The sequence below is a fragment of the Melozone crissalis genome, unplaced genomic scaffold (assembly GCF_028551555.1).
Source record: "Melozone crissalis strain CALT ecotype California unplaced genomic scaffold, PUWL_Pcris_2 ptg000018l_1, whole genome shotgun sequence".
Taxonomy (NCBI): domain Eukaryota; kingdom Metazoa; phylum Chordata; class Aves; order Passeriformes; family Passerellidae; genus Melozone; species Melozone crissalis.
This window is the reverse complement of record NW_026535796.1, coordinates 3,931,877-3,959,226: the sequence shown is the minus strand read 5'-3', so window position 1 is coordinate 3,959,226 and position 27,350 is coordinate 3,931,877. Positions and strand designations below refer to the sequence as shown.

Genomic DNA, 27,350 nt, shown 5'->3' with positions numbered 1-27,350 from the left:
GCACCTCACATCCCACCCATCAACATGCCTGGAGCTGGTCCCGCTCAGCCAACTGTCCCCAGCCTTGTGTCTGCCAAGCCAGGCATCATTCCTTGCCCCCCTCCCTGCAAGACATCCCTGGCACTGCTCCCTGGACCTGACGCAATAAAATACCCGGTACTGCCCTCTCTCTGCTTACTGGTGGCTTTGGGGACAAGGGTGCAAGGCAAGGTGGGAGGGCTGGAAAATACCACAGGGTTTGTCACAAAGTGACACCTCTGGGAGCCATGGAGATCAGCACCACTCCTGGAAAGAGCTGCTGGGTCCAGCAGCAAAGCCAGAAAGACCAAAGGGGCAGGCACACATCACACTTTAAAAACTTTATTTATATAAAAAAATCATTTTGTTTTAAAAGCGTTACAAGAGTGTGCACAGGAATCAGACAAGGAACGGCTTGGCGCTTCCCCCTCCCCACCTCCTTGGGCCCCCTCCCCACCAGGGCCAAGGAGGAGAGAAGGGGGATGCTGTTTTTTGGTTCATTTGGAATTAAAAATTAAAAAAGAATTAGTGTTTTACATATTTAAAGGAAAAGAGAAGAGTTAGATCCCAGAACAAATCCCAACTGAGCTGAGGTGGGGCTGGAAGCAGGGCAGGCCCAGCCGGAGCTGGGGGGAAGTGGGGCAGGGCAAGGCACCAGCTCTGCCCCTGCCACCTCCCCGTGCCCCGAGAGCCCACCCTGGGGGAGCCCCGGGCTGGGAGGGCTCCTGCTCCAGTTTGCAGCCTCCTACAGAGACTTCCAGTTGCACAGGGAGCCCCAGGGCTCCCTAAAAGATCACAGCACATGGATGTGCCCCAGCACCACAGCCAGAGGAGGAGGAGGAGGAGGAGGAGCACATCCCAACTCCCGAGGCAGCCCAGGCCAGGATGCAGATGAGCACCCCGCACCCTCTCAGCGAGGGCAGGGGGGGTGGGCTCCCCCCAAAAGAGGCTCCCAGCCCCACTGCAGACAGGTAAGGCTCCCAGCCGGGAAGGGAAGAGCTCAGCCCTGCCGGAAGGCCAGGAAACTCCCCTTTCCCAGGGAAGCAGCTGGACAGTACGATTCAAAGAGCTATTTCACAGTGGCAAAAGAAAGGCACGTGTCAAGATAAAGTCAGCGGGGCAGCGCCGCGGGATCCCGGCTCCAGGTGCCCGGCACAGTGCGCCCCGAGACGCCTGCCCTCCCCAAAACCCTGCTGGCATCTCCTCCCTCCGCGGGGACCCTGGCTCATGCCCCAGCACTGACCTCCTTCCTCACAGAAGGATCCTCCTCACACAGACACTGGGTGGGAGCCAGGGCCCCATCCAGACCCCTCTGCAGGATCCAGAGCTGGATCTCCCTTCCCATGCCCCCAAAGCCTCATCTAGAGCAAAGCAAGAGACGTTATTGCTGGTTTTCCTTCCCCTGGCCCCTGTGCCTCCAGCCCCTGGACCCTGGTCCTGCATCCCCCTCAGGGAGGAGGGATGCTCCTGCTGTCCCCATGGCGCTGGTTGAAGAGTGATCCCACACGAAAAAATATATCCTATAGGCAACAAAACCAAACCAAAAACAAGGCGGCGGCGAGTGAGGTCCCAGTCCTTGTCCCTGCAAGACGCCTCGGAGCAGGGGGAAGGCGTGGGAGAGAAGGCAGCTCCTGGTCAAGGCAGAGATCCGAGTCCTTGTGCAGCATCCACGCCGGCTGATCCGGCAGAGTCAGGCAGGAAGGTTTTACTCTCGGGAGGAAGGAGGTGGTGGAGGACGGGAGGAGGAGTTCTCAGTGGTGGTGTCCCAGAACAGGGAGGTGCAGCGGCCCGGAGGAGACCGAGTGGCCCGGGCTGCCCTGGGGACCCGGCCCAGGCGTTTGGCTGGATGGTTGGCACAGAGAGTCCAGCAAAATTCCAACAATAAGACAAGGTAAAAGTCGGTCCATTCCATCATGAAGAGTTATATATTTATATATATAATATATTATCAACCCAAATGGAACAGAGGCAGGGAGGCCAGCTAGATCTTCTGCTGTAGAGAGATAGAGAGGGACAAGTGTTAAGGCTGGAGTAGGGGTGAGGGCGGAGGCAGGATCACAGCACCAGTGATTGCAGCAGCAGCGATTGGAGCAGGATTTGGCTGGCCAAGCCCCCCTAAGAGCACAGCAGGATCTGTCACCACTGTCAGATTGGGCAGGACACCGTGGGACATACCGACACGGGGGAGGGCACAGCAGCATCTTCCTCCTCCTCCTCCTCCTCTACCTCAGGCTGCGACTCCTGCCCCTCCTCCTGCTGCAGACACATGCGGTTAGTAGGGGCCATGGCATGGGGGGTGTTAGTTGTGGGAGCCCAGCTCTCCCCTCCTCTGGCAGACAGGACAGTGATGTGGCATTTCCTGCACCCATCCATCCCACAGTTCCCGAGTTAAAGAGAGCTGCTCACCATTAACGGCGCTGCCTTCACCGGATCCATCTCCCCGAGGTCACCGGATCGGTCCAGCGTCCTGCTGTGGTCCCTCTCGTTGAGTGTGGAATAGTTGTCTGGAGCAGGAGAGGGGACACTCAGTCAGTTGTGTCACCTCCACAGGGGGCTGCACCACCCCCGCAGGAGATGCGCACTCTGCCCTGCTCCCCCCATACCGAGAGGGAGCCCCTCTCCTACCTGGTCCCATGTTGCTCATCTGGATCTCCTCCCGGGAGGATTTCTTGTCTACAAGCACAGGAAAGCACATCAGGAACAGTTCCTGCAGTCAGGAGCTGCAGAGGAACTACTCCCTGCCCCACCTGGGGGAGCCCAGGCCCAGCTGCAGCTCTGTGACCCAAGGACCTACAGTGCCAGCCCCAAGAAGCCATCTAAGGCCCAAAGTGATGGCCAGAAAAGCCACCCAAGGCCCATACTAATCATACTAATGGCCCTGTGTGAGCAGCTGAGGCTGCCAGGGAAGCCACAGCTGAAGAGCAAAGGAGAGGACAACCAGCTGCCCCACAAGGCAGAGGGATGATGGCAGGCACTGGTGCTGAAGGCAAGCACATACCTGTTTTTTGGTTCCTGTCAATGAGAGGCAAGGTGCTGTCATCAAAGGAGTTGCCTCCCTGGGTCCGAGAGGCATTGCTCAGGTTCACCTACAGCAACAGACAGTGACCACTCAGATCCTGGGCCCAGAGGTTCCTTCCTCATCAGCACATTCCAGCCCTCCAGCACCAGCACAAACCCAGGAACCCTCCCACAGCCCTTGAGTAAGGGCCCAAAGTAAGCAGAAGGTGCTGAAGCCCCCACTGCACCCCCAACAGAGTGGGGTCCTGCCTGGACTGGGGCAGTGCCTGGCCCTCCAGTTTTTGGGAAGGAAACAGCCTGGGAGAATCCTGTTCTTCAACACTGTCACAGCAGCACTCAAGAGTGATAAAATCCCTGCCTCATGCTCATGTGGGACACAGGGCACGACACTTTACAGAGTGCTCCTAGCAGAGACTTCCTGCTGGCCATTGGCTGAAAAACAGCACAGGGACACCTCTGTGGGTGCCCAGTGCCACCAGCAAGGTGAAGAGCCACAGGCCAGTACTGCCAAGCTCCAGGAACATCCCTCTCCCTACTGCAGGATCCCACCTACCACCCTGGCCACCACAGGGCATCCCCACACCTGGAAATCTGACTTCTTCCAGCCTTCCTTCTCAAGGGGCTTCCGCAGCTCCTTATAGCCCCAGACTGTCTGCAAGACGAGGGCGGCTGCCCGAACTTCTCTCTCTGAGCGGTTCCTAGAAAGAGGTGAAGGAAGAGATGTTTGGAAACCCAGAGAAAGTGAGGCCTCTTTCCACCCCTGGCATCATCTTTTGAGCAGAGCTTACCCAGATTTGTTGATCAGCACAAGCTTCTCAATCCCCTGCGTTTCCCGGAGCTTTTTGGCCGCCTCGAGGTTGTCCACAATCACTTCATTGATGGTGTTGAGGATTGACACCACTGTGTCCTCAGAGAGGTTTTTGGCAGGGCTCTGCTGGCCTCCAGGCAGGTTCTTCACTAGGTTGGGGATGGCATGTTTGCCTGGGAAGGATAAAGAGCTGGGTGTGAGCAAGCAGGGAACAGGTCTGAAGGGAAAACCACTGACAGGGGGCCCGTTTTGCTGTTCTCTCTCTGCGGAGCTCAGCAGACAGAGGCTGGGCTGATGCTGTGCCCACACACTTCCCCAGGAGCCAAGAGGAGGAGGAGGAAGCTCCTGCCCAGCCTGCATGGATACGGGGAGCATGCCATCCTCACCGATGAGCTCCTTGTTGCGCAGGTCCACGGCCAGGTTGCGCAGGGCGCCGGACGCCGCTTTCACCACGCGCTCGCTGTCGTGGGGCAGGAGGTCGGCGATGGCGGAGAGCCCCTTCTCCTGGCGCAGGGCTGAGCGGATGTACCGGCCATACTGCGGGGAGGCACGGGGCCACCGTGTCACCCGGGGCTGGGGACACCGCTGCCAGCCCCACCGTGGCGTTCCCAGCTCCCCGGGCACTCACCGTCCAGCTGCCAGCGCACAGGTTCTGGATGGCTCCTGCTGAAGCCTCCAGGATGGCGGGAGTCTTGCTTTCCTTCAGGAGGGAGATGTATATCCGCACCACTTCTGGCTGGAAGAGGAGCTCGTAGCCTGCCAGGAGGACATGGGTAGGGAGGCTTTATCCAAGGGCTCTGCTAGTGTCTGCCTAATCCAAAGGGGCACTGCTGGGCAGACGAAGCTGGAAGTTTCTACCCAGGCTCCTAGAGGGTGGGATCCTTGGCACAGAGAGAGCCAGGCTGCCCCAGGGTACCAGAAACCTCAGCCACTGCTTGGTATGGGGCTGTGATTCACACTTGTCCCCAGAGGCTTCTGGCAATGACCCTTCCTCATCCTCATGGCTGGGGAACAATTTAAAACAGAGATTTTAGCTTTAACTCATGCCTGCTCTTCATGCCCAGGAGTGAAGAGCAGGCACGAAGACAACTGTGCTGGCAGGTCTGAGACCACCACAGAGGGCTGTGTCACTGTGCTGTCCCTCAGCCCCTGGGGCAGTATTTCCCTCTGGAGCCTGTCCTGAGCCTGCTGACCTCATCCATGCACAAGATTTTCACAAGTGCTGGCAGAGCTCATGTTAACAGGGCCTTGGGCATTCCTGCTCCAAACCCTACTTCTGTCCACTGGAGAGGCTCACTTGCTCACATCCCCGGCTGCTGCCCTGACACCCAGGTTCTATATAATCACTCAAGGAGCATACCTTTGGCTGGAGTTGTTCTTTTGGGAAAATCCACTGTGTCGGCTCCAGGGTCTTCTGGGAGCTTTTTACCTTCAAAGGGCAAGTGGAGAGGTGTGAGACTCTTCCCCACCTGCCTTGGCCCAACAGCTCTTTGCCACTTGCAGGAGCAAGCCCAGAGGCGAGCTGAAGCCAAGCGACCAGCGTGTGGCAGGAGGGGACACTGGGGACATTAGCCACACTGCAGGCAGAATATGCCCAGCTGGGGAGGGGGGCAAAGAGAGCTGGAGAAAGCACCCAATTAAACCATGGAAAAAGTAAAACCAAGAGCGCACTCACCTCTGGAGAACCACTCGTCTATTGGTGAGGCGGAGAGAAGGACAGGAGAGAGGGGAGGCAGGAGGAGAGAAGCACCGACAGCGTCATGGGGCAGATCATTTGGCAAGAAAGCAAAGGGAAGGGGAAGGGGCAACACAGGAGAAAAGGGAAGGCGTGGAATTAGTGGACATGTACCCGTCACCATCCCGCCACCACAGACACCCACCACAGCTTGAGTCAAACGCTTTGGGCAAGCCAAGCAACAGCTCCCAGAGCCAGGGAAGCAGGGATCACTGCGCCTCCAGAGAAAGCTGCCCTTCAGGCTTCACATGAAATGCCCGAGTACAAGCACAAAGGCCCCAGACCACCCTCAACACCTGTCTCTGCTCCCCTCCCTCCCCTCCCTGCTGCTGGCACACGAACCTTTGCCCTTCTTGGCCCCGAAGCAGCTGGCATTGTGGGGCCCAGCGTTGTTGGCAGGGACAAGGGGCGTCTCCTGGTAGCGCTCGGCGTGAGGGATCTCACGGTGGACTTGGTAGGACAGGTTCCTCAGCAGGCACACACAGTTCTCCACCAGCTGGGGAGAGAACCAGAGTGCCTGAATCAGAGACAGGGAGCAGCACTCCAGGTCTGTGAGCGAGGGCCTGGCCCAGCCTTCAGCTCAAGGAAAATTCAAGCCAAGACCTTATCCAGGCTGATCAGGAAGCCCTGAGTCAGGTGACAGTGGCGTGGGGATGAGTGACACAATCAGGCTCCTGTTGGAGGGCCAACATTCCAACCCCAACTGCAGGCTGAGTGCCAGACACCTCCTGGTCCAAGAGTGCCAGGTGCACCCCACGCAGGCTCTCCCTTTCCCAACACCAATCCTGCTGTGGTACCTTGCTGTCCGAGTCCTTCTGGCCAATCTCAGACTGCACAATGTAGATCAGGGCGTCCACCAACCCGTCACATTCCCGCAGCTTCCGACGGGCCTCGCTCCGCTCCGAGCTCACATTCCTGGCAGGCAGAAGAGAACCCTCATGGGAGAGACAGCTGAGGGCAGGCAAGGGACAGCCCACACCCCACACAGCTCCAGAGAAAACAGCTTCTGTATGTAGCTCCCCTCACTGAGGGTAAACGCCTCCAAACTCAAGGCCTGCACCACCAGCAGCTGTCTTATGAGAGCAGCTGCTCCACAGTCCCCTGCAAGTGCCAGAACAGCCCAGAAGGAGTGTGGCAGCCCAAAGCGAGGCCAGTGCTCTGCCAGACCCATACCTAAGGCAGCCAGCGGTGTTGGTGAGCACCGACTCCCACTCTATATGGCGGGGTTTGGAATCCTCGTTGGGCTCCCGCTCCCAGCCGGAGCGGGGAATGACCACCTCATCGGTCAGGGCATGCAGCGCGTGATCCACAATGGCCATCTTGATGGAGTCGTGCGAGGACAGGTTCCACAGCGTCCCTGCAAGGCCACAAGCGGAAGGTGAGCACTCGGCCCCTGACCACAGACCCCACCCCAGATGCCAGCCTGCGCTGCCCTCCCTGGAGCCACTACCTGTGATGACCTCGGTGAGGTCCATGTCGTGGGCCTTGCGCAGCAGGCGCACCAGCGCGGGCACCCCGTCGCAGTTCTTGATGGCGATCTTGTTGTCCTGGTCCTTGCCGAAGGAGATGTTCTTGAGAGCCCCGCAGGCGCCGTAGTGCACCTCCTTCTTGGGGTGGTCCAGCAGCCCCACGAGCACGGGGATGCCCTTCAGCCGCCGCACCTCCGTCTTCACCTTGTCGTTGCGGTAGCACAGGTGCTGCAGGTAGGCGGCCGCGTTGGACTTGACGGCGTCCAGGCGGAAGCTCAGCATGGCGATGACCTCCGGCAGCTCCGGCTGGCGCCAGTTCCCCGGGGCCGGGGCCCCTTTCCGCAGGCTGTCCAGGCTGGCCAGGCTGCCCCGCTCGTGCTGCGCCAGCGGGGCCCAGTAGTACCGGTCGGGGGCCACCTCATCCACCAGCATGTCTTCATAACTCCTAGGAGAGAGGGCAGAGGGCGTCTGAGCACAGTCCTGGAGCTGGGGGAGGCAGTGCCCCTTCCAGCCCACCAGAAGGGACGAAGCTGGATCTTGGTCTCTGACTCCTGCACAGGCAAGAGCCAGCCCCATAGGCAAGGTGTGCTGCTGTCCTGGGGACAGGCTGAGTTGGGCACCAAGAGCCACACAGGCTCCAGGTATCAACCTCGTGGCTCCCAGGGCAGGCCAGGGAAGAGCCACGGTGGTCCCAGACCCTGCACAGGCCAGGAACAGCTCATCCACAGACTGGCAGCACTGGGAATGAGCCCAAACAAGCACACAGAAGTTTAAAGTGTAACTACTGGCCTGCATGCCAAAGTAACATTTCCCACCCCCAGAACATACACCTCTCAAATCCCAGATTCTCCCATTTTTGCAGTCACTGGCACTACAATACTTCCCCCACTCAGACAGAGGAATCCAGTAGATTTCCAGCAGAAAGGGATGGGAAGGGACAGCTCGGTCATCCCTGCTGTGCCAGGGCACAGAGGACATTCAAGCAAGACCCAAGGAGAGGCTTGTACCTCCACTCCAGCTCACACCTGCTGCAGGAGCTGCTCGTCCACCTCTGGAGCTCCTGGATCACACACAGGCAGCTCCTGTCCCTGAATAGCCTGACAAGGACGGTGGCAAGGTCCTGCTGCTGCCATCACTTCCCTTCCTACAGCCTCTGGTACAGGACTCACACAAGCCACCAGCTTTAGAGTCACTTCCACAGTCACACAATCCTGGGCACTGTGGCACAGCCATGGTGTGCCAGCAGGCTGCCAGGCAGGCTTCCAGAGGTCCCAGTGGGGACATGACCCATGCCTGGCTGCTCAGAGGTGCTGAGGAGCAGCAGCACGAGGCTGGAGCGAGACACAGCCACCAACACCTTCCAACACAACTGGCAGCTGATCCCACTCCTGTGCCAAGACTCGCACTCCCCAAAAGGAGCTCCCGGCCCACTGCAGTGCTGGATCCCACCCTGCAATTGTGCAGGATCCCCTCCAGGCAAGATGGGGCAGGCAGGGAATGGGAAGGACCCTCTTCCCTGCAGAGAGGGAGCTCTGACAGAGCCCCAGAGCAGGGGCTGTTGCTCTCTGCAGCCGGTGGCAGCCAGCACGCACAGCGTCCCAGGCTGGAGGCGCTCCCTGGGCTCCGCGTGCCTGGCGAGCTGCCTCCCCAGAGGAAGTCGTTAACAGCCAGGCTCCTGCTCAAGACAAACATCTCTGAGGTGGGGGGACGCTGCTCTCCCTGTTCCCATTCCTGTGAGCTGGGCAGCCAGTGTGGACAGTAACTGAGAAGGTAGAGGACAAGCCAAGTTCAACAGCACATGGATTCCACAGATTGCTGTGATCTTTATCACTGCCCGGGGAGAGGGAGAGCTGGCTCAGGGGCCCCCCAACCCATCTTTCATACTCGGAGCCATTCCTACAACTGCAACAGAGCTGACCTTCTCCCTCTCTGTGACCCACATACCCCAGTCTCCCACCTGGCTGCAGTTCCTGCACTTGACTCCTGTAACCCCCTTCCTCCAGGACATGGAGGAGCAGGAGCACAGACACCTTCCTGCGCAGCAGAGAGGGCTCATAGTCTCAAAGGCCACACAGGACACAGCCCAGAGAAGTACACAAGCCAGAGCTTCTGTCTGGACAAGCAGCCAGGGGTTACTTGTGTAACCCCTTCCGCCCAACATGCTCTCTGATGGCCATGTGCTCAAAACTGCCAACACTGGCTTGTCCTGGGCTGCCCAAGGAGGAAGAGGCCTGGAGCAGCCCTGCCTGCCCTCCTCCAGCCGGCACAAGTTGCACAAAGCGAGGAGGCCAAGCAAATCCATCTGGGTGAGCAACTGCCCCGACTGGTTCACCACAGCCCAGAGCACTTGTGCTGGCACCAGCCACAAGGACAGACAAAGCTGCTCCTTCAGTCTCTCCAGCAGCTAGCATGGGTTTATAGTATGCACCTGGATCAGGCAGATCTCCACAGGGGCTGGCAAGACCCTCCTTTCCCCAGCTCTCTCCCTGTTGCCTCTGTTTTATGTCCCAGAATATTAGGTCATCTGTGCTAAGCCTTACCTGTCTGCCTGGGCCCACTCTGGGGCACTCAGGAGGTGCTGGCACAGTCCCTTCTCCATCTCCAGGACTCTGTCTCAGCCTCTTGCTCCATGCCACCTCACCACCCCCAGCACCTGCCCAAAGCCCTGCTGACAGCCCAGCCAGAAGCCAAGCACGAAGCAGTGCTTGTACAGGGACAGCCGGCACAAGAGACCAATGGGCAGGAGTCACGGCCTCAGGCAGGTGACATCCCGAATGCCTGGCAGGGCAGGAAGGACCAACAGGACCCTGCTCTGGCCTCTGAAGGCAGCATGGCCCAGCAAGCTGGAGGAGCAGCCATCACCACAGACACACAGGAGGGAGAAGCTGCTGCTGCTGCCAAACAGGTTGAGCAACTTCTCCCGCCCTGCCCTGCAGCAGGGTCGGGCTGTGCAGGAACCAAGCCCTGCTCACCCCAGCCTGGGCTAAGCTCCCCTTCCCGGGGCTGCTCTTGGCTTAGGGAGAGCACAATCATGGGACTGCAGCTGCTCCCGACACACAACCCACACAGGCACCGTTCCCAGAGGAATGTGCCACACTGGGCACACACAGCCCTGGTGGCACAGAGGGAAGGGCCTGGAGCTACATCCAGCTGCCCACTGGAACTCCTGGCTGCAGGACACCGGCTCAATTAGCACCCAGGTCTAACCACCAATTAAGCAGACAATTAGAAGCGGATGCAAGTTTTCTCCTGTGTGAGCCTCGTCTGACTCAGCTCACAGTGCTGTGTCCATGGTCCTCCTTCCTCCAAGGATAGTAAAGTTCAAGGGACCCAAGAGCACCCCAGAGACTCCAGTCACGTACCTGAGCCGCCGCCGAGCATCAGACGGGGTGCCCGCCCTCCTGGCCGTGCCATAGTCAGACATGAGCCCGTAGTCCACATCTTCGAAGCCCACGCTGCGCTGGTCATCCTCCAGGCCGTAGGGCTCGGGGTGGAAGTGGTTGAGGTCCATGTTGCTGCCCCCGACGCGCACCTGGGGCTGGGGGCCGTAGATGTCCTGGCGGCTGGGGGCGCGGTAGGCGTCTATGGAGGGGCGGTAGCGCTCGTCGATGCGGGTGACGCGGGACAGGCTGCCGTAGCTGTGGTCGCTGCCCGGGTAGCCGTCCTCGTAGGGGCGGCCGTAGCCGTCGGGGTAGTGGTAGTTGCGAGGGAGGGTGGCCGTGCCCGCCTGGCCCAGGTAGCTGCCGGGGCCCCCGTTGCCGTTCTTGCGGAAGTTCCTGTCCATGGTCTGGACGTAGTTGCTGGTGACGGGGGACGTTTCCAAAGGCAGCCCGTCGGGCCCCACGGGCACTTGCTGCACCGTCCGGGTGGTCACGGTCTTCACCACCTTCTTCACCTGCAAGGGGTGACACACACGCAAGGCATGCTCACATCAAGAAACTCATCATGTCCCTGCGTTCCCAAATTCCCCTTCCAGCCCCGCGTTTTACTTCAGATACATTTCCCACCCTGTTTCAGCTCATGGCAGAGCACCCAGCCACCAGGGTCCCTCACCATGCCCTGTCCCTCCATGGTGTCCCCAGGCCCGTACCGTGGTCTCTGTACGCCGAGTTGTCCCATCATCTGATGTCTCCACAGACACGACCGACATGGCCCCTTCCGGGTCCTCCTCCATGGTGTACGTCTCCTCCACGATCTGGCCTGGGTCCTGCATCCTGGGGATTGTGCTGTACAAGAGGTGGCTGTGGTCCTGAGGGGAGAAAGCGACAGGCAGTCAGGCCCTGTCACCAACCTGGGCCTTCCTGGTGTCAGCTGGATGAGAGATCTTTCTTCACAGGGAGCCCTGATACCTTTTGGAAAAAGGTACCTTCAAGCCATGGTGGCCACACAAGGAGCCCAAATCACCCTCTCCCAGTTGGAATAGGGACACTGGGGCACTGTCCTGCACCTTCCCACAGCAAGCAGGCTGCCCACAGCCAGAGGGCTGAGCTCCCCCTACCTGTGGCCCGTTGAGCTTCAGATCTGAATATTTCTGCCTTTCCAGGTCAGCATCGCCCAGGAAACGTCCGTTCTGAAACACAGCAGGGCAGCAGGCCCATTACTACACTGATCTCCATCCTCACTTCTCTGCAGGGCTGAGCAGCCCATCTCATGCATCTGACAGAGACACCCACCATGCACCCCACGGGACCCCCAGAAGAGGAACAGCCTCCTCAGGGGTCTGTGCCACATGCAGCAAATCTCCTCTAGGTCAGCCTGGGCAAGAGTCGGAAGCCTGACAAACCAGCTCTCCCACACGCTCCTGATGGAATGGCCACAACCCTTCCCTGCCCCTGGCAGGGCCCTGGACACCTTCCACAGCTCCTGACACAGGAGTCACCAGTGACCCCAGAGGCCCCCACAGGCCTGAGAGAACCACACGGTGAGAGAATCTCAGGGTGTTGCTGTTTGACACTTGAACTCTGTCCACCCTGCCCCACAGATCCCTCCTGGCACCACCACCTTCCACAGCCAGAAAGGCACCTGGCTCCTGCACACCACCATGCACCAGCCCTCCGAACACCCCTCTCCAAGACTGAGCCTGAGAAAGTGAGGAGACGCCTCAAGCCAAGGAAGATGAAACCACATTTCCAGCCCTGTAGAGAAGATCTCTCCCCACCCTGGTTTGGCCATGTGGGGACAGAGAGAATCCAGGGATTTGCCCTTTGTCACACACAGAGGGAGACGCACACCCCAGCCTCAGCATCTCAGCTGCCCTCCAAGCAGCCGAGAGATGCCCTGGAACTGAACACAGCCAACCTCTGACCTTCCCAAAACCAGAGCAGAGCCGACCTGGCAGCAAGACCCTCCAGACTGGCACCTCCTCTCCTGAAACCTCTGTCTGCCAAGGGAGGTCTGCACACCCCCAGACCGACTCCAGTACACACCAGTGCCACGAGAACAGCCGGGCCCTCCTCCACCACCTCCCATATCCAAGGAGGGCTCCAGGAGGGGAGGCAGCTCCGGGGCTCCAGCAGCCTGTGCACGCCCCTGTGCCAAGGGGGTGTTTTACCTGGTGCCGCCGGGTGAGCGTGCCGTTGGCCAAGCCCGGGCCGGCGTCCTGAGGGGAGACCCGGACTCGCTCCAGCTGGGCCGAGACATGGCGCCGTTCCTCCTCCAGGGCCCGGGTCAGCTTCTCGAACTGTGCCTCCTGCTCCTTGACAGAGGCAAGGATGCTGGCGGTCGACTCCACCTCCGAGTCGTCCATGGGTGACGGGTGCCCAGGGTGGGCAGGGCGGGGGGCACGGGGAGGCACAAGCAGAGGCGGCTCGGTGTCAAGGTGAGGGTGGGAAAAATGAGCCAGAAGGGCAAGAGCCCCTCTCTTCACTGCACATGATTTTGGGGGAGGAAAGGAGGAGAGAAGAGCGGTCAGAAGAGACTGATTTCATTAAGACAGATTTTTTCAGAACAGGAAAAAAAAAAAATCTTATGGCATTAACACCCGCTCCCACCCATCACCAGAGAGCTGGCAAGAGGGTCCTGGAGCAGGACTCAGCTGCAAGCTGCCCCAGCATTAAAGCTTGGAAAAGTGGCACTGTGGGAACAGAAGGTCCCTCCAGCACAGCAAACAGCTGGGGCTGAGCCAGGTTTAGAAAAGCTGCTGTGGGCTGAGGGAACACCTCATGGGCAGGGAAAAGCTGCGGGCAGACAGTGCAGGAGAGGAGGGCATGTCCCCAGGGTGGGGCAGGGGACACTCCTGAAGAATGAGAAGTGACCCACATCCTACTGCTTCCTCCAGGGAAGGGCGGAGGGAGAGGGCCACGCTACTTATCTGCTCCCTCCTCCCTAGTACGGTAAGAGATGGGGAGACAGCCCTGGCTCCACAGCTCCTTCCCTAGCCAGGAAAGAGGATGGAATTAATCCTTTAGGGGGATCACATAAGCCCCTTTGACTGCTGCCAAAACTCACCACCCCCCAGGTATCCACCAGGGCTCTCCCTCCAAGGATCCTCAGCCCACAGACCTGGGGATGGGCTTTAGCCTGGAACCCTCCACCACCCCCGCTCAAAGGAGAACAGCAAGTGAGGCATAATCAACATTTTGGTACAGAAAAGCAATTTTCTTCCATACAGACCTGTCAGAGGAGGAAGCTCAGGTTTGATTGGCAAAGGCACGGGACAGCCAGGTCTAGACGCAGAGAGTCATGGGAGAAACAGCCCAGCCACCACAGTGAGGAAGCAGGAGGGAAGAGAGCTGCAGGGACAGCAGGAGCAGGTCAAAATCACACACAAGAAGCCCTAAACAGGAGGTAGGGCGGGCACGGAACTGGGAAACGGGCGCCTCTCTCCCACCCCCTCCCCTCTGAGGGATGGGTCTGGTCGGGCTGGTGGGGTGGCAAACACGGCACTGCTCCCACAACAGCCCCCCCAAGCTCCACGGAGACTCCAGCAGCCCTCACTGCTCCCTGTTCCCATCGACGGAGAAACGGCAGAGGCGGAGAGGAGTGGCCAGGGCTGAGCCTCCACCCCTCCCGCGCAGCCCGGCCGAGTCCCTGCAAGCCCGAGAGGTTTTCCCAAAGCTGTGCAGTCATGGCAGGCATGTGGGGACTCGCTCGAGCCGGGCAGGCAGCACAGAGGCTGCTTTCCCACGGTCTCCAGCAGCGGCTCTGCCCACTTCGCTCCCCGGTGCCACCGCCCCACAGGGCCGATAAGGACGACCCGGCGCTGAGAGCTCGCTCAGGCACCATCCCTGCTCCCACCACCTCCTGCAGCCCCTCCAGAACCATCCTGCAGCACCTGCTGGTGCACAGCAGCTCAGTAAAGTCTTCTGGTCTGTCAAACCCCTCCCCAGTCCTCCTGTGACTCTGCTCCCCAAAGCCTCCCTCGTGTCAGCCACGGTGGCACTGCCACCACAGAGCCTGGCCATGCAGGGTGGATGTTTTCCAAGTGCTTTGGAGGGCGCCCACAGCACGTTCCACCATCTGGTCACCGCCACTCTGTCATCTGCCTTCGTCAATAAAAAAATCCAGTTGCTCTACTTGTGCCCACGTGGTGCCCAGCAGGAGAAGGAGTGGTGGCACACCTGGCACACCCACCCCGGGGAGAACACAGCCCACCACTCTCCGGAGCCCAAACAAGCTTTTGGAGGCTCCCAAACATTACTCCTGGCTCATGCATGCAGCTTTCCACCCCTCCCACCTTGCAACAGGTACTCCCTGAGGTTTTTCCAACAGATCAGCTCCCCAAGCCTTGTATGGAAATGCAGGGACAGCTCTGACCCTTCCTTGCTGCTCCCCTGCCCTGTGGATTTGCAGGATTCTCCAAAGGAGAGGGTTGGTGCACCCAGAACAGTGCTGATACATCCCAACTCTCATCCACGAGTAACACTCCCTATCTCTGGTGGGCTACCACCCACTTTAAGCAGGGGCACAGATCCTCAGCCTTTCCAGGACCCACTGATGGAAAGGGAGAGGATCCTTGCCACATCCCAGTGTTGTCCAGCAGGACATAGCGCAGTCCTACCACTCCACACACCCTATGCAACTGCAGCATCCAAAATCCCAGCCAGCAGTCCCCCTGGCTTGCTGGGATTTGTTTCCAGAGTGGTATTTCAGCAAAGAAATACCCTTTAAAAGAGGGGAACTGTGGAGAAGCGATCCTCCACAACACGGCCTTGTCAAAGCAGCTGTGCTCCCTGGCCAGCCCTCAACTGTCCCAATGCAGAAGAGGCAGATTTTTAGGGGACAGGAGGGCAGAGGCTCCCTGAGTGCAAGGAGAGGCTTGGCTGGTCTGGTCTCATGAAGAGGATCTTGCCTGCAGCAAGTGCAGACCAGCAGGGTCTGGATCTGTGGGAAGCATGGACAGGATACAGGAGCCCCAGAAGATCCCCTTGGTCCCACACAGCCCACAGGGACACCCCAGCCCCAAATCCCCACCTCTGCACATTCCCTGGGAATGGGGCTGGGAAACATGGACACTAACAATGAAACTTGCAGGGCTGTTAGGGCCCCAGATAAGGGGCCAGAGCAGCTGTGAGGCTGTTTCCTTCCCGTCCCTTCCACAGGGAGTAAACACAACAGCAAGGGAAGGAACAGGACAGGTCCCGCACCCTGCAACTCCACTGGATGCTCCAGGAGGGGCCACCTGAGGGTCCCCCAGCAGGATCAGGCCATGTTAAACAGAGACTCAGTGCCAGGGGGCTGCACTCCCTACACAGCTGCCATTCCTGCCCTGAGCATGGGACACAGCTCCATGATGGGCAAGAAGTAGCAGCAGAACAGGGTCTCTCCCAGTTTTCCTCCACCACCAGGACAGACCAGCTCTCTCTAGTCTCGTTCCAGCCATTGTCTTCATCGATCTGGGATTAAAGACATAATTACAGAGAGGCAGTGCCAGGTCCAGAGAGGTCAGCAAGAGCTGTCTCCTCACACACAGCCAGCACCATCCCAGCTGGAGCACGGCCGTTCCCTGGGCTTGGCACACAAACCCCAAACTTCACCCTATATCCCCCAGCTGCGAGGAACCTGCCCCACACACAGGGATAGGGCCCCTTGACACGTCCCAATGCTGTCCTGGGCTCTCAGTGGCCATCTCTGGAATGAGACAGGGAGGGCAGGAAGGGGAGAGCCTCAGCTATGCATCCTGCTCCCTTCCAGCCAGTGAGCTACTCGTGACAGTGCAAAGCCAAGTACACAGGAACCCGCAAGGGTGAAATTCCAGGGATCGCTTTGCGCCCATTCCCCTCCTCCTCCCCTCAGCCTCTGAACATCCAACTACAGAGCATTCTTCAGAGCCAGACCCTGACCGGCTCTGAGGATGGCTCATGAAAGCCTTTTCATCATGAGAGAGGCACTTGCTGACACACCCGTTACTTAAAAACCCCAGCAAGCCAAAAATATTTCAGCTGGCTCAGTTCAGGGCAAACCAAAAAGCCCAAGGACAGAGCACACCCTGAGCAGCTTCACCCCAGGGGCAGAATCCTCTCTGTCCCCCCAGCAATCAGTAGGAGAGGATCCAGGGAACAATGCAGAGACCCAGCAAGTTTCACACCTCAATCGCCCTGGCTTTATCTCCCAACTTCCTGGCACCAACCCCACCCTGTGCTGTGCCCACAGGTCCCAAAACCAGAGCGGGTCCACTGGAGAGATGTCACAGTGTCCCCTTGCTGGCCAGGAAGCAGCTGCCAGCCCACCTACCTGTGTGCATGGAACTCCCCCACCACAATTTTCCCATCTGGATAAAGGCTTGGATACAGTCAGACAGGCACCCCAAACCCTGAGCCCTCCACAGCTCTTCTGCTGCAGCCAGCTGTGCCACAGCAGGTTCTTCCAAAACCTCTCACCCCAGCTTCTCCAGCACAAGTGCCTTCCCACAGAATAAATCCTTTGCCTGGAAAAACAAATTTCCAGGGCCAAACCACAGACATACCCACCTAGAGTTCACCTGCACCCTCCTCTGCCAGAGGATGGAGTCCAGGCCTTGAAGGCTCCCAACCAGGAGTGTTTTTGAAGGCTCCCAACCAGGAGTGTTTTTCTGGAGTCCGCCACAGAAAGATTAACCCCGGGGGCCCAGACTGAGCCAGCAGATGGGGAATTGTACTCCACAAGCCAGGGAAAATGGACAAGATCCAGCAGATAAGACCCAGACTGGAAGCTTGACAGGCAGCACCGCTGCAGCACAGGGGGATCTCCGGCACAGTCCTCTACGTGGATTTTTCCAACAATCTGCTCCAGCCCTGCCCCATGCCCTGAGTCCCTGGAGAGCTGTCACCCAAAGGTCTTGGGATCCCTGGGGCTAAGGCTGCTGCCTCAGCACAGAACACTCTGGGCAAAGTCCAACCCATGCACCTACAACGTCAGAATCTCCTCTGCCACATCATCCCCGCCCCAGCACCCTGCTAAGGGACACACCAGGTGCTCACGGCCATCATCCTGCTGCCACCAGGGAGGGGGAACAGAGCTGCATCAGCTCAGTCTGCCACATCCCAGCCCTTCACACAGCTTCACTGCTTGTCTGTGACCCCCAGACACCTGTCCAGCACATGGCAAGGTTTGTCACCATGGCCAGACACCCTTGGCAGCCCCCTACACCATGAAGCACGAGGACAGCCCTTCTCCAGCTCCAGAGTCAGGACGGACACAGCCCCTCATCCAGGCTGGCTGAGTCTCCGTGGGGCTCCTGGGCCTGACCCACCTGCCAGGCTGACAAAGAGGGATGCTCTTCCTGAGGAATTCTGCAATACAGTCCCCAGCTCCACTCCAATAACTGGCCTTTCTCTCTCAGCCTGAGGGCCTGAGGAGAGCCAGCAGGCTGCCCACTCTCGGAAAGCTCTCAGCACCAGATCCCATCCGAGAGCGAAAGAGGAAGCAACAAATTCTCCTGGTTCCAGCTGCCTATCATGATGCACTTAGGAAAAACAGAAACTCCATCAATAATTCAGGCCTGCAATTGTCCGAGCGCTTGCAGTGCACTGTCTCTGCACAGGCTCACAGCCCTGCTAATTCACTACAGGCTTCTGGTCAGTATCAATTACCTAAAAAATAAATGAGCCAGCATCCTTGGCATCTTTCCCCATGCCAAGCACAAGGTCCAGGCTCACACATCAACCCTCAGACTTCAGCCAGGCTGAAGCAGCAGGGCATGGGAGGGGAGACCACAGGCCAAGGCTCACCTGCTCCTGTGTCCAGCTCAGAACACCCACGGCCCTCAGGCCATTGGGGGAAGCAGGACAGCTGATGGTGGGCTCTAGATCTCATATCCTGGTGCAGGTGAAGGAGAGTTTTGGCTGTTTCTCTCCCAAGCCCAGAGGCAGGAAGGTGCCCACAGCCATCACCTCAGAGCAGCCCATCCTTGAGGGACCCCTGCCCAGGCTGACACATCTTTGCTGCCAGGTTGAGTGAGGCCCCTTGCTTCCACTCCCCAGGCTACCCTGGCCCTGCCAGAGCCTTCATCAGGGGAGAGGTTTCCCCACCTCCTGCCCTGGCCCCCAGGAGGGCTCTTCCTCCTGGCAGGTCACAGAGCACAGCGGACTTCGGCCAGGCTGGCATGCGGCCAGCAGCAGGTTGGACACCGCCTTGGGCGCTGCCTGCTGCGGCCCAGCCACACCTTCCCCGGGGGAGCCGTGCCCCAGGTGCCGGTCACGGCAGGAGCCCGGCGGGTGAACACCCAGCAGTGGCGCCGCGGGCAGGGACAGGCACGGAGCCGCTCCTCCTCCGCCCTTCACACCCAACTGGTTGGACTGGCAGCGGGATCGCCACCTGGCCTACCCCACCTGCCACCCCCAGTGCCAGGGATGGTGGCCACGTAGCCGGGATGGGTTGGGAAAGCCTCCCTTAGGAGAGAGGAGTCACCTGGAGATGCAAGCCGGGCGCAGATCGCACCTTATAAGGGAGCGGGCCGGCAGCCAGGGAGCAGGATGAGGAGGGAGCGATAAGGACAGGGTGGGGCTGCAGGGGAGGAAGCAGGAGCGTGGGTCGTCCCCTGAGCCAGGGCAGGGGGTTGAGAACGGAGATACCCATCGGGTCAGCAGGACGGGTCTGGACACAGCCGATGGTGGTTGTGAAACACGGGCAATCCCCTGGGGAAGGGATCTGTCCCTGGCTGCGCTGAGGTCACCGGACCGGTGCCACCCCAGCAGGGCGCAGAGTGAGGCAGCCGAGCACTGAGCAGGGCAGGGTCGGCTGTGGAGAGCCGGGATTGTTCTCCTGGAATGCCAGCAATCCTGCGGCGGGGCAGCTGTCCCTCCCAGGCACGCCGGGGGCCACTCGCCCCCCTGTGAGCACAGCCCAGGACACAGCATGCCAGGAGCTCCTTCCCTCCAGGAGGGCCGGGAAGCTGCCGACCCTCTGCACCGGCTGGATGGAGCACCATGGCGAGAGGAAGGGAGATGAGATTCCCTGGGCATTTGCAGGGAGGAGAGGGGCGCAGGAGGGCAGCCAAGCCACTGGGCTCCAGGCAGAGACTCTGTCCACCCACAGCCCCCAAGCAGGATGGCCACAGGGCCGGAGCCTTCCTGCCAGCAGCATCCTGCTGCATCCCAGTGCCCACTGACACCTCAGCAGCCCTGCTGCCACGGGGCTCTGCTGCGAGGGTCCCCACCCTGGGGACGGTAGCAATCAGGGTCCCTGCCACCTCTCAGCACCAGCCCCTCGGCTCACACCCCCAGGCCCAGGAGATTCACATGTCGGGAGCCCTGCAGCAGCACAAAGGCGGCTCTCTCCTCGCTGTGGGAATTCGCAGCTGAGCGCTCGGCAGGGACAAAGAGATTTCACAGGCACATCCCCAGCCGGCGGCCGGCCTCCCTCCCCCCGGCGTCCCCGCTTCCTGTCACAGTAGCACCAGACCTCGGGGGCGCAGCAGCAAACAAACACCCAGCGCCGGATTCTGGGAATGGGGCCAGAGCATTCCCGGGGCAGGCCACGCTCCGGCAAGCCAGCGGGCTCCTGCTTCACCCAGCGGCTCCCGGGCAGGGGGAGGCAGCAGCCCCCGGCTCTGCCACCGCGGCCCGAGGCGAGCAGGTGAGCTGAGGGTACTGCAGGGCAGCCCCTTGCTCCATCCAAGGAACAGCGGCCACCTCGACGGGGGACATGAGCTGTCCCCACGGCCACAAGGCTCAGTGGACGCTGGCGCTGAGCTGAAGGTCAATGCGGCCCCCCAGGCTCCAGCCATGCCAATGTCCCTGCCCTTCACCCGTCCCCCCACCCTCTGCCGGGCTCAACTTTCCCATTCAGCTGCCTCTCTCCCGCAGGGAAAACAAACACACCAGAGATAAGGGCCATATTGGCAGAGGCCAGGGAGCAAAGTCCCCTCAGTGAGACACGAGGCCGCCTGCCCAAGCAGGGGGCACGGCAGATGGGGGAAACTGCTCTCTCTAGCTCCCCATCCCAGGGGCACAGGAGCTACTCCAGAGCTCACAAGTGCTGCTGGCTGTGCCCAAGCAGAGAGGCCGCAGTCTAGTGGCCAGCATTCCCAGCAGGATTAGGGGCAGCCTCCCTTCATCAAGCCTTGGGCACAAGCACCTACAGCCACCTCTGCCAGCCCAGCACCCAGACACATGGATCTGGGACCTTTCTTGGGCATAGAGCCCTTCCCCACAGCCCTCTTCCCAAGGAAGTCACTTGACATCATTTCCTGTCCTGCACCTGCAGCCCCAGGAACCGGTCCTGGCTTCCAGGCCCTGCTCCAACCAGTGGACAAAGGAGCAGGGCCTGGAGGGAGGACAGGGGACTCTCACTGGCACCAGCACAGGACCTGCACCACTGGGGGCAGTCAGCACTATCTGCCTTTCCAGCAAGTCACCAAAGAACCGTGACCAGGAGTGGGGAGAAGGGTAGGAGACAGGGCCCTCCAGCCTTCCCAGCAACCCTACCGGGGATCTCCCCACCCAAAGGGTACCCGGGCACCCCCGAGGCAGACAGGGCACCCTTCCCTCCTGCAGAGGAGACACCCTCCCCTGCCCACACTGAGCAAACAGGTGAAGTAGCATTTGGTGAGGGAGTGGCCAGGAGGGAATTGCCGAGATTAAGACGAGCCGGCCGGAGGGAGCGGCCCAGGAGTGGGACCCCCTGCCCCCCCTTGCCCAGCCAGCCCGGACTCCCCGAGCAGGTAGGGCGGCCGCGGGCTGAGTCAGAGCACAAACCGCGCGGGGCTGGGCCGAACGCCCCGGCTCGGCATGACCTCATCAGGTACCAGCCCATCTCACCTGCTGGAGAGGGCTCCTCCGAGGGCCCTGCCAAGAGCTGTAATGAATGGGTGAAGGAAAGCCACTGGAGAGGCATCAGGCAGGAGCCAGGGAGTGAATCACGGCTGGAGGTGGGGACAGGGGGTGCTGCAGCAGGGTGACGGCACGTCCCCCAGAGCGCTCCAAGGCCCCACAAGGTGCACACACAGGCTAGCAGGAGCCAGCTCTCGCACAGAGCAACAAGGGACAAACAGGACAGCAGGCCAGCAGGACTCCATCCTACCCAGCCCCCTGCCCAAACTGTTTGCGCCCCCAGCTCTCACTGAGAAGCACCTTCCCAGGCTCCTGTGCGAGCCAAAGGGAAGGAAACCTGCGCTTCCTGGTCCGACGGGAGATGACATCGTGGCTTCCCTTTCCTGCAAGTTTCTAAACACGACGTCCTGCCAAGGGCCACTCCCCACTGCCCCTGGCCTGCATGCAGACGATCTGGAACCAGCTGGGAATGCCAGGCATGGGCACCACCACCGGCCCAGCCTCAGCCAGCTGGGCCAGCCAGGAGGTCAGCATGGCTCGACCATGAGACCAGATGCCTGGCCTTCCAGCTTGCTGGAGGCAGTCTGCCTCCAGGGAACACATCTGAGGGCTCCTCACGCACAGTGCTATCACATTCCTGTCCAGGGCTGGGAGCATCCTATGATGAGAGGGTGGAAGATGTTTTCCAACCCCTCGAGGCTCTGGCTGTGCCTGCCATGCCCCAGAGATGGGCTGGTTACCTGCATAGCTACGGCAGCACCAACACCACAACCCCAGCACAAGCCAGCTCTCCAGCCTCCCTCACACCCTTCATCATCTCCTTGTCTGCACAACTCCCTCAGAGCTCCCTGACACTGCAGGGCTGCCAAGGCTCCTGAAGACAGAACAGGGCACCCCGAGAAGCCAAGCATGAGTCCTTCAGAACTCTCATTGCTGCCAGAGTTTTGCTCTGCAGGCCCATCCACCTGCCCTTCACAGGGTGACTCCTCTTGCTGCCAAAAGGAGAAAGGAGAAGGGAACTGAGTGGTTTTCCACTGCAGCCAGCTGCTGGGGACAGACCCTGGGCAGAGATCAGGGGACAGCAGGTGGCTCTGCCACACCAGTGTGCTCTGGAGGTGAAAGCAGGCAAAAAAAGAGAAGAGAGAGTAAGGATGGCACAAAGCCAACCTGGAGAAGCAGGCCCCCCACATCAGAGAGGATTTCTCCCAGAAACACCCTGGGCTCTCCACCTCCTCAGACCGCAGTGAGCAGGAGGGGGACAACATCTCTCCCCCTGGAGCAAGCCGGCCTGCCCGCAGCCAAGCCAAGCATGGCAAGCAGCAGCCCTGCATGCAGCAACACGCTCGCAGGAATGTGTTACTCCACTGGGCAAGGGGCCTGCCAGCAGCATGCAAACACCCCCGGTGACCCGCCCTTCCAGGTCGGAAAAACTCGTCTTTGCAGTTCCACACACTCCCTCCCACCCACAGCAGATACCCACACGCAGCCCAGCAGCACCGCCTCCCCTTCCCACCCGGGCCCGGGAGCACCGGGAAGCAGCCGAGAGAGCCAGGGGCTCTTCTCAGAACGGACCGGCCCCAGTGCCACACGAGATGGGGCTGAGAGGAAAAGGGATTGTCTGGGGACAGCCAGACGCCTTCCTCCTCCTGCATGGGCAGGAACCAGTTCCCCACATTCATCCAGTCCAAGGCCATCCAACTCACACATGGGGCCACCTTGCTCCCTCCTCCAGGTAACCTCTCTTATGCAGGAGGTGTTTTCACAGCTGTGTGAGACCAGGAGAGAAGAGAGAGTTGCCCTCTCATTGCCCACTCTGGCTGCTCTCTCCCCACGCCCGGTGCCCACAGCCCAGCCCTCGGGCACCCAGCAGTGGCAGGAACAGCTCAGGTGTGCCCAGGAGGGCCAGTGAACTTTGAGCAGCATTTGCTGTGACCAGGGCCAACGCCCAGAGGAACAGGAGCAGTCAGGGCCAGGATGGAGGTACGGGAACAGCTCCTGCCCTCACACACACAGGAGCCCAGCACACTGCTGCCACCAACCCCAGCCCATCCAGGGGCATCTCATACAAGCCCTGGAGCTGCAGATGTTTCCAGAGCACCAGCATCCTGGCCATACGAGAGCTCTTCCCAGGGCTTGGCCCTTACCCCAATTTGCCTGAACCCTTCCCTGTTTGTGCTGGAAGCTTGGCACACCTGGGCAAGCACCCCACCAAGACTGGTACAACAGCAGAAATTCCCCATCCCATCAGCACAAATACCTGGGCACAGACCTGCTCAAATCAAACACGGGGTAAGCCTGGCTCAGGTCCTCAGGCCTGCACTGGCACAAGCACTCTTGCAGTGGGTAAGAGCTCTGCAGTGCAAAGTCACCACGAACATCCAGCGTGAGGTTAGGGACACTGGCACAAGCTCCTGGGCACCCACACTCCTATGAGCAGCCCCTGGCAGGGAAGCAGATCTCCCTCAAGGCAGCAGGAGCTGGCATGGAGGGCTGGGCAGCAGGGACCAGCTGTTCCCACCTCAGTCCAAGGTCTGTACTTGGGCCCATGGCAGACGTCCCACTGCAACCTCCGACCAGCAGCTGCTCCCAGCAGTTTCCCTCTGCTGGGAAGAGCAGAGGAAAGCAAAGGTGACTGGCACCCTGGTTAAGGGTTGGCACATCCTGGCACCACGCCTGGCAGATTGTGCTCCTTAGTCACTGGTTTGCCCCCACACCCAGCAGAGCCAACTCATCTCACCCCTCCTTGCGCAGGCCACCACAAGGAAGGAGTATTTCTCACAGGGAAAAGTTGCTTCCTCCACAGGCAAAGGAAACAGGAGGATCACACTGCACCCCAAAGCCCCCCAACAGGCTGAAGGCACACGGGAACACAACAGAGCACATTAATGCAGAGGTCAGGCTCCACAGGCAGCAGTCACTGGACAGGGCAGAGGGACAGGCACTCCTGTGCCAAACCAACACCAGCAGCCTTCCTGGAGGGAAGGAAGGCGGATTAGCAACAAGCACAAGACAGGCAGGAGCTGGACAGACTCATCAGCCTGCTGCTGGGGGTTTCCAGCACAAGAACTGGCTCTAAGAAACCATTTCCTCCCCCAAACAGCCTCCTCAGATGATATAAAGCAAAGAAAAGGTTGTGGCCACCTCAGAGAACTCGAGGACTTTGGTCAAGAGCCCGTAAATCCAACTCCTTTCTGACAGCCTAGCACTGAGGCACATTCCTGAACTCCGTGCCAGAGGACAACCTCCTCTGCTGGCCAAGCCCTGTGTCACACACAGAGGAGTGCCTGAATTGCCCAGGTTCGGCTTTTGTCATCACATCCAGGCAACACCTGCTGCCTTCTATTGCCCCAAAGCAGCTCCAGGTTCCACTTCTCCCTGTCAGCGAGGCGGGGACAGGACACAGGCACGGTGCTGCAGAGACACGAGCGTTCAGAGCCAGGAGAGCTCTGTACTTCCCTGGAGACAGCATCACCACAGTCTTGGGAAAGGGCTCTGTCCTTGCCAGCAGTAAATGAGAGACAGTTTTGAGGGGTTGTTGGGAAGGGAAACCAAGATCTTTACCCAGCACTTTCCCCCTTAGGCCACAGACACTGGTAAGCTATTTTGAGAAGCCAACAGCCTTCCAGGCATGATCCAAGCCACACTATTATTTTCTGGGTGTCCTAAAGCCACCTCCACTGCAGATACAATGGGCCAAGGTCTTATCTCCGTGCCAGAGGCTGGAGGAGGGAAGAAATGAGAGGCAATCCAGGGAGAGACGCCGGCTCCGCGGTCTGGGCTGGACCATTCATCTGACTCCCAGCCCATCTTTAGGGAAGGGATGGCCCCAAGGGCTCCTGAACCACAACGATCAGGCCCTGACCTCTGTGTCGGAAGGGAGGAGGCTCACCCCTCTGCGGCAGCCCAGGCCAGCCCAGCATGCTCCACTGAGGGAGCGCTTTCATCCTCCCACCGCTTCCAGGAAGGTTCCGCACGAGATTCCAGCAACGCTGCACACGGCAAAGGACGGTCATCTGCACACTCAAGAGTCCAGCCAAACTCAGCCAAGTGGAAGAGCAGATGCTTAAAAACTGCCTTTGTGCTGTAGCATGAGCAAACACCAGCAGGTAAAGAACCTGCCTCAAGAGAGCCCTGGGCGCAGGATGGAGCAGACAGGGTAACCCTGGAGAAGACAACTAATAATTTTCCTGCCTAGGCTCTTGCCACTGACCTGGAGGACACAGCCCCGCTCCATTGGCAGGAGCTCCAGCAGAGGCTGGAGCCTGGGAGTCACCAGCCAGCCGCTGACCCCACCTTCCCACAGCCAGGAGACAGGCATGGAAGTTGAAACTTCAAACACAAGCTGTGAGCATGGCTTACAGGAACCCAGCACGCCTGCAAAGCTGAGGACAAGCTCAATTCTCCACACCAAAAGCCTGGACAGCCAATTCCAAAAGCATCTGTGCAGCACAAGGAGGGCATCAGTGAAACTACAGGTAGCTGCAGTTCAATACCATCACAAGGCTCCACACACCCAGATGCTTCTCTCTGTCTCGCCGGGAGCTGGGTGCCACAACCCTGGGAGAGGAGCCTCCAGCTCCTGCTGGTCGCAGGACAGCCCAGGCCCCCCAGGTAATGCCCTGTGAGCCCCATTGTCACTGGCTCCCTGGAAGGGCAAGAGCACCGAGCCCTTGGAGAGAGAGGGAGGCACTCCAGGAGGTCCACCCCTCTCTCCAACAATCAGAGGAAGCTTTGTTGTCCAGGCTCCCTCACCCAAAGCCCAGGGCCATAACGGAGGTGCCCCACCTCTCTTCTGCCAGCCCGCGGATGGCTCGCAGATGCCAGCAGCCCTCATGACTGAGAGGCACCCAAACTTTCTCAGCCCAAGCTAAGTCTCCTCTCTGCAACGCTCCGAGGAGGCACAGGAATGCCCACTGTGCAGGGCAAAGCGATGCCGGGGACGGTCACCGGAGAAGGCACGAAGAGCGCTGGGTAAGGGGGAGGCAGCCGGGCTGTCGCTAAATGACAGTGTGGCCAAGGGAGACTGAGAACGAACCGGCGGCTGAGCAGACCCCCGAGGCCAGCTCCAGCACCGTCCTGCCTCCTCGGGAAGCGCGTCGGTGTCGCTTGTGAGCTCGGGCGGACGGGCCTGTCGGGCTGTTTTGAAGCTCAGAGCGATTCCATTAGGAGGAGCCGCAGCCCCACCCGCACACTTGACCCCCCCGGGCACACCGGCCCCTTCCCCGGCAGAACAAAGGCGCAGGCGAACGACACACCGGGCGAGGAGCCGCTGCGCACACCGGCAGAGCCGAACCGGGCGGCCGGACGCACAGTCGGAGAACCGGACGGTGCCCCGGCCGAGACCCCGCGGAGGGACCCAGCCCCGATCCCCGCCCGAGGGCGGGGGGGCCCGCCGGTGCCGGCCGCGGGAAGCTGGCACACGGGCCGCCTTTGTTCCGGGCAGGGCGAGCGGCGGCGGCCCCGGGCGGGGAGCGGGGCGGCCGCCCGGCCCAGCCGCCTTTGTGTCGCTCCCCGCGGGCTCCCGGGCGCCGCCAGCGCCCCCGCCAGGGCCGGGCCCCGCCGCCCCACCGGTCCCGCGGGGCGCGGCCGCGCCTGGCACGGGTTCCCGGGCAGGACGGGACTCCCGGGGCTCGGTACCGACCGGCTCCGGCAGGAGAGCGCGGCCGAGCCCCGATCCGGCCCCGCCGGGCGAGGACCGGCCCGTCCCGCCCCGCCGCCGCCGCGGGGGCGTGCGGCGCCCGGCAGGCGCCGGTCCGCACCGGCTCCGCTCCCTCCCCTCTGCCCCCTGAGCGGCGGCACGGACGCCGCGATCGAGACTCACCGTGGCCGGGCTCCTCGGCGGACGGGCGAGGGGGGGGGCGGTCCCGCCCCGCGGCGGCGGCACGGCCGCCCGGCCCGCTCCGCTCCGCGGGTCCCGCCGCGGCGGCGAGGCGAGAGGCGAGGCGGGCGCCCGGTGCGGCGGCGGCGCGGGTCAGGCCGGGTCCCGCCGGGCGGCGCGGGGCGGTGTGTGCGGAGCGCGGGATCGGTCGGGTCCCGCCGTGCGCCCGCGCCGCTCCCGCACCTAAAATGGAAGTTGGTCCGGCGGGCGGGGCGGGGCGGGAGCGGGGCCGCCC

General features: G+C 60.6%; 1 protein-coding gene across 3 annotated transcripts; it reads right to left on the bottom strand.

The window, feature by feature from the left end:
- Positions 1–344: 344 nt before the first annotated feature.
- On the bottom strand, positions 345–27,140 carry CTNND1 (catenin delta 1). 3 transcript variants are annotated; one of them, XM_054275656.1, is made up of 20 exons: positions 27,059–27,140; positions 13,661–13,779; positions 12,600–12,913; positions 11,547–11,618; positions 11,139–11,297; positions 10,411–10,943; positions 7,030–7,493; positions 6,753–6,936; positions 6,377–6,494; positions 5,922–6,075; positions 5,520–5,537; positions 5,205–5,273; positions 4,473–4,600; positions 4,231–4,381; positions 3,825–4,017; positions 3,620–3,734; positions 3,017–3,104; positions 2,644–2,691; positions 2,425–2,522; positions 345–2,011 (listed from the first exon to the last, which is right to left on the bottom strand). In XM_054275656.1, exons 3-20 carry the CDS (start codon positions 12,792–12,794, stop codon positions 2,000–2,002), a joined length of 2,799 nt encoding a protein of 932 aa, XP_054131631.1. In that variant the 5' UTR covers positions 12,795–12,913; positions 13,661–13,779; positions 27,059–27,140; the 3' UTR covers positions 345–1,999. The 3 variants fall into 3 exon arrangements, with proteins under 3 accessions (XP_054131631.1, XP_054131630.1, XP_054131632.1); XM_054275655.1 differs by having other exon boundaries at positions 345–2,522; XM_054275657.1 differs by lacking the exon at positions 5,520–5,537 and having other exon boundaries at positions 345–2,522.
- Positions 27,141–27,350: the final 210 nt, after the last annotated feature.

Bases quoted from the DNA above. Each gene is read 5' to 3' on its own strand.
- CTNND1 (XM_054275655.1), bottom strand. From the start codon at position 12,794: ATGGACGACTCGGAGGTGGAGTCGACCGCCAGCATCCTTGCCTCTGTC. The intron at 6,937-7,029 runs GTAGTGGCTCCA...GTGGCCTTGCAG, and splicing joins CCTCACCGAGGTCATCACAG to GGACGCTGTGGAACCTGTCC. The intron at 2,523-2,643 runs GTAGGAGAGGGG...CTCCTGCTCCAG, and splicing joins GATGAGCAACATGGGACCAG to ACAACTATTCCACACTCAAC.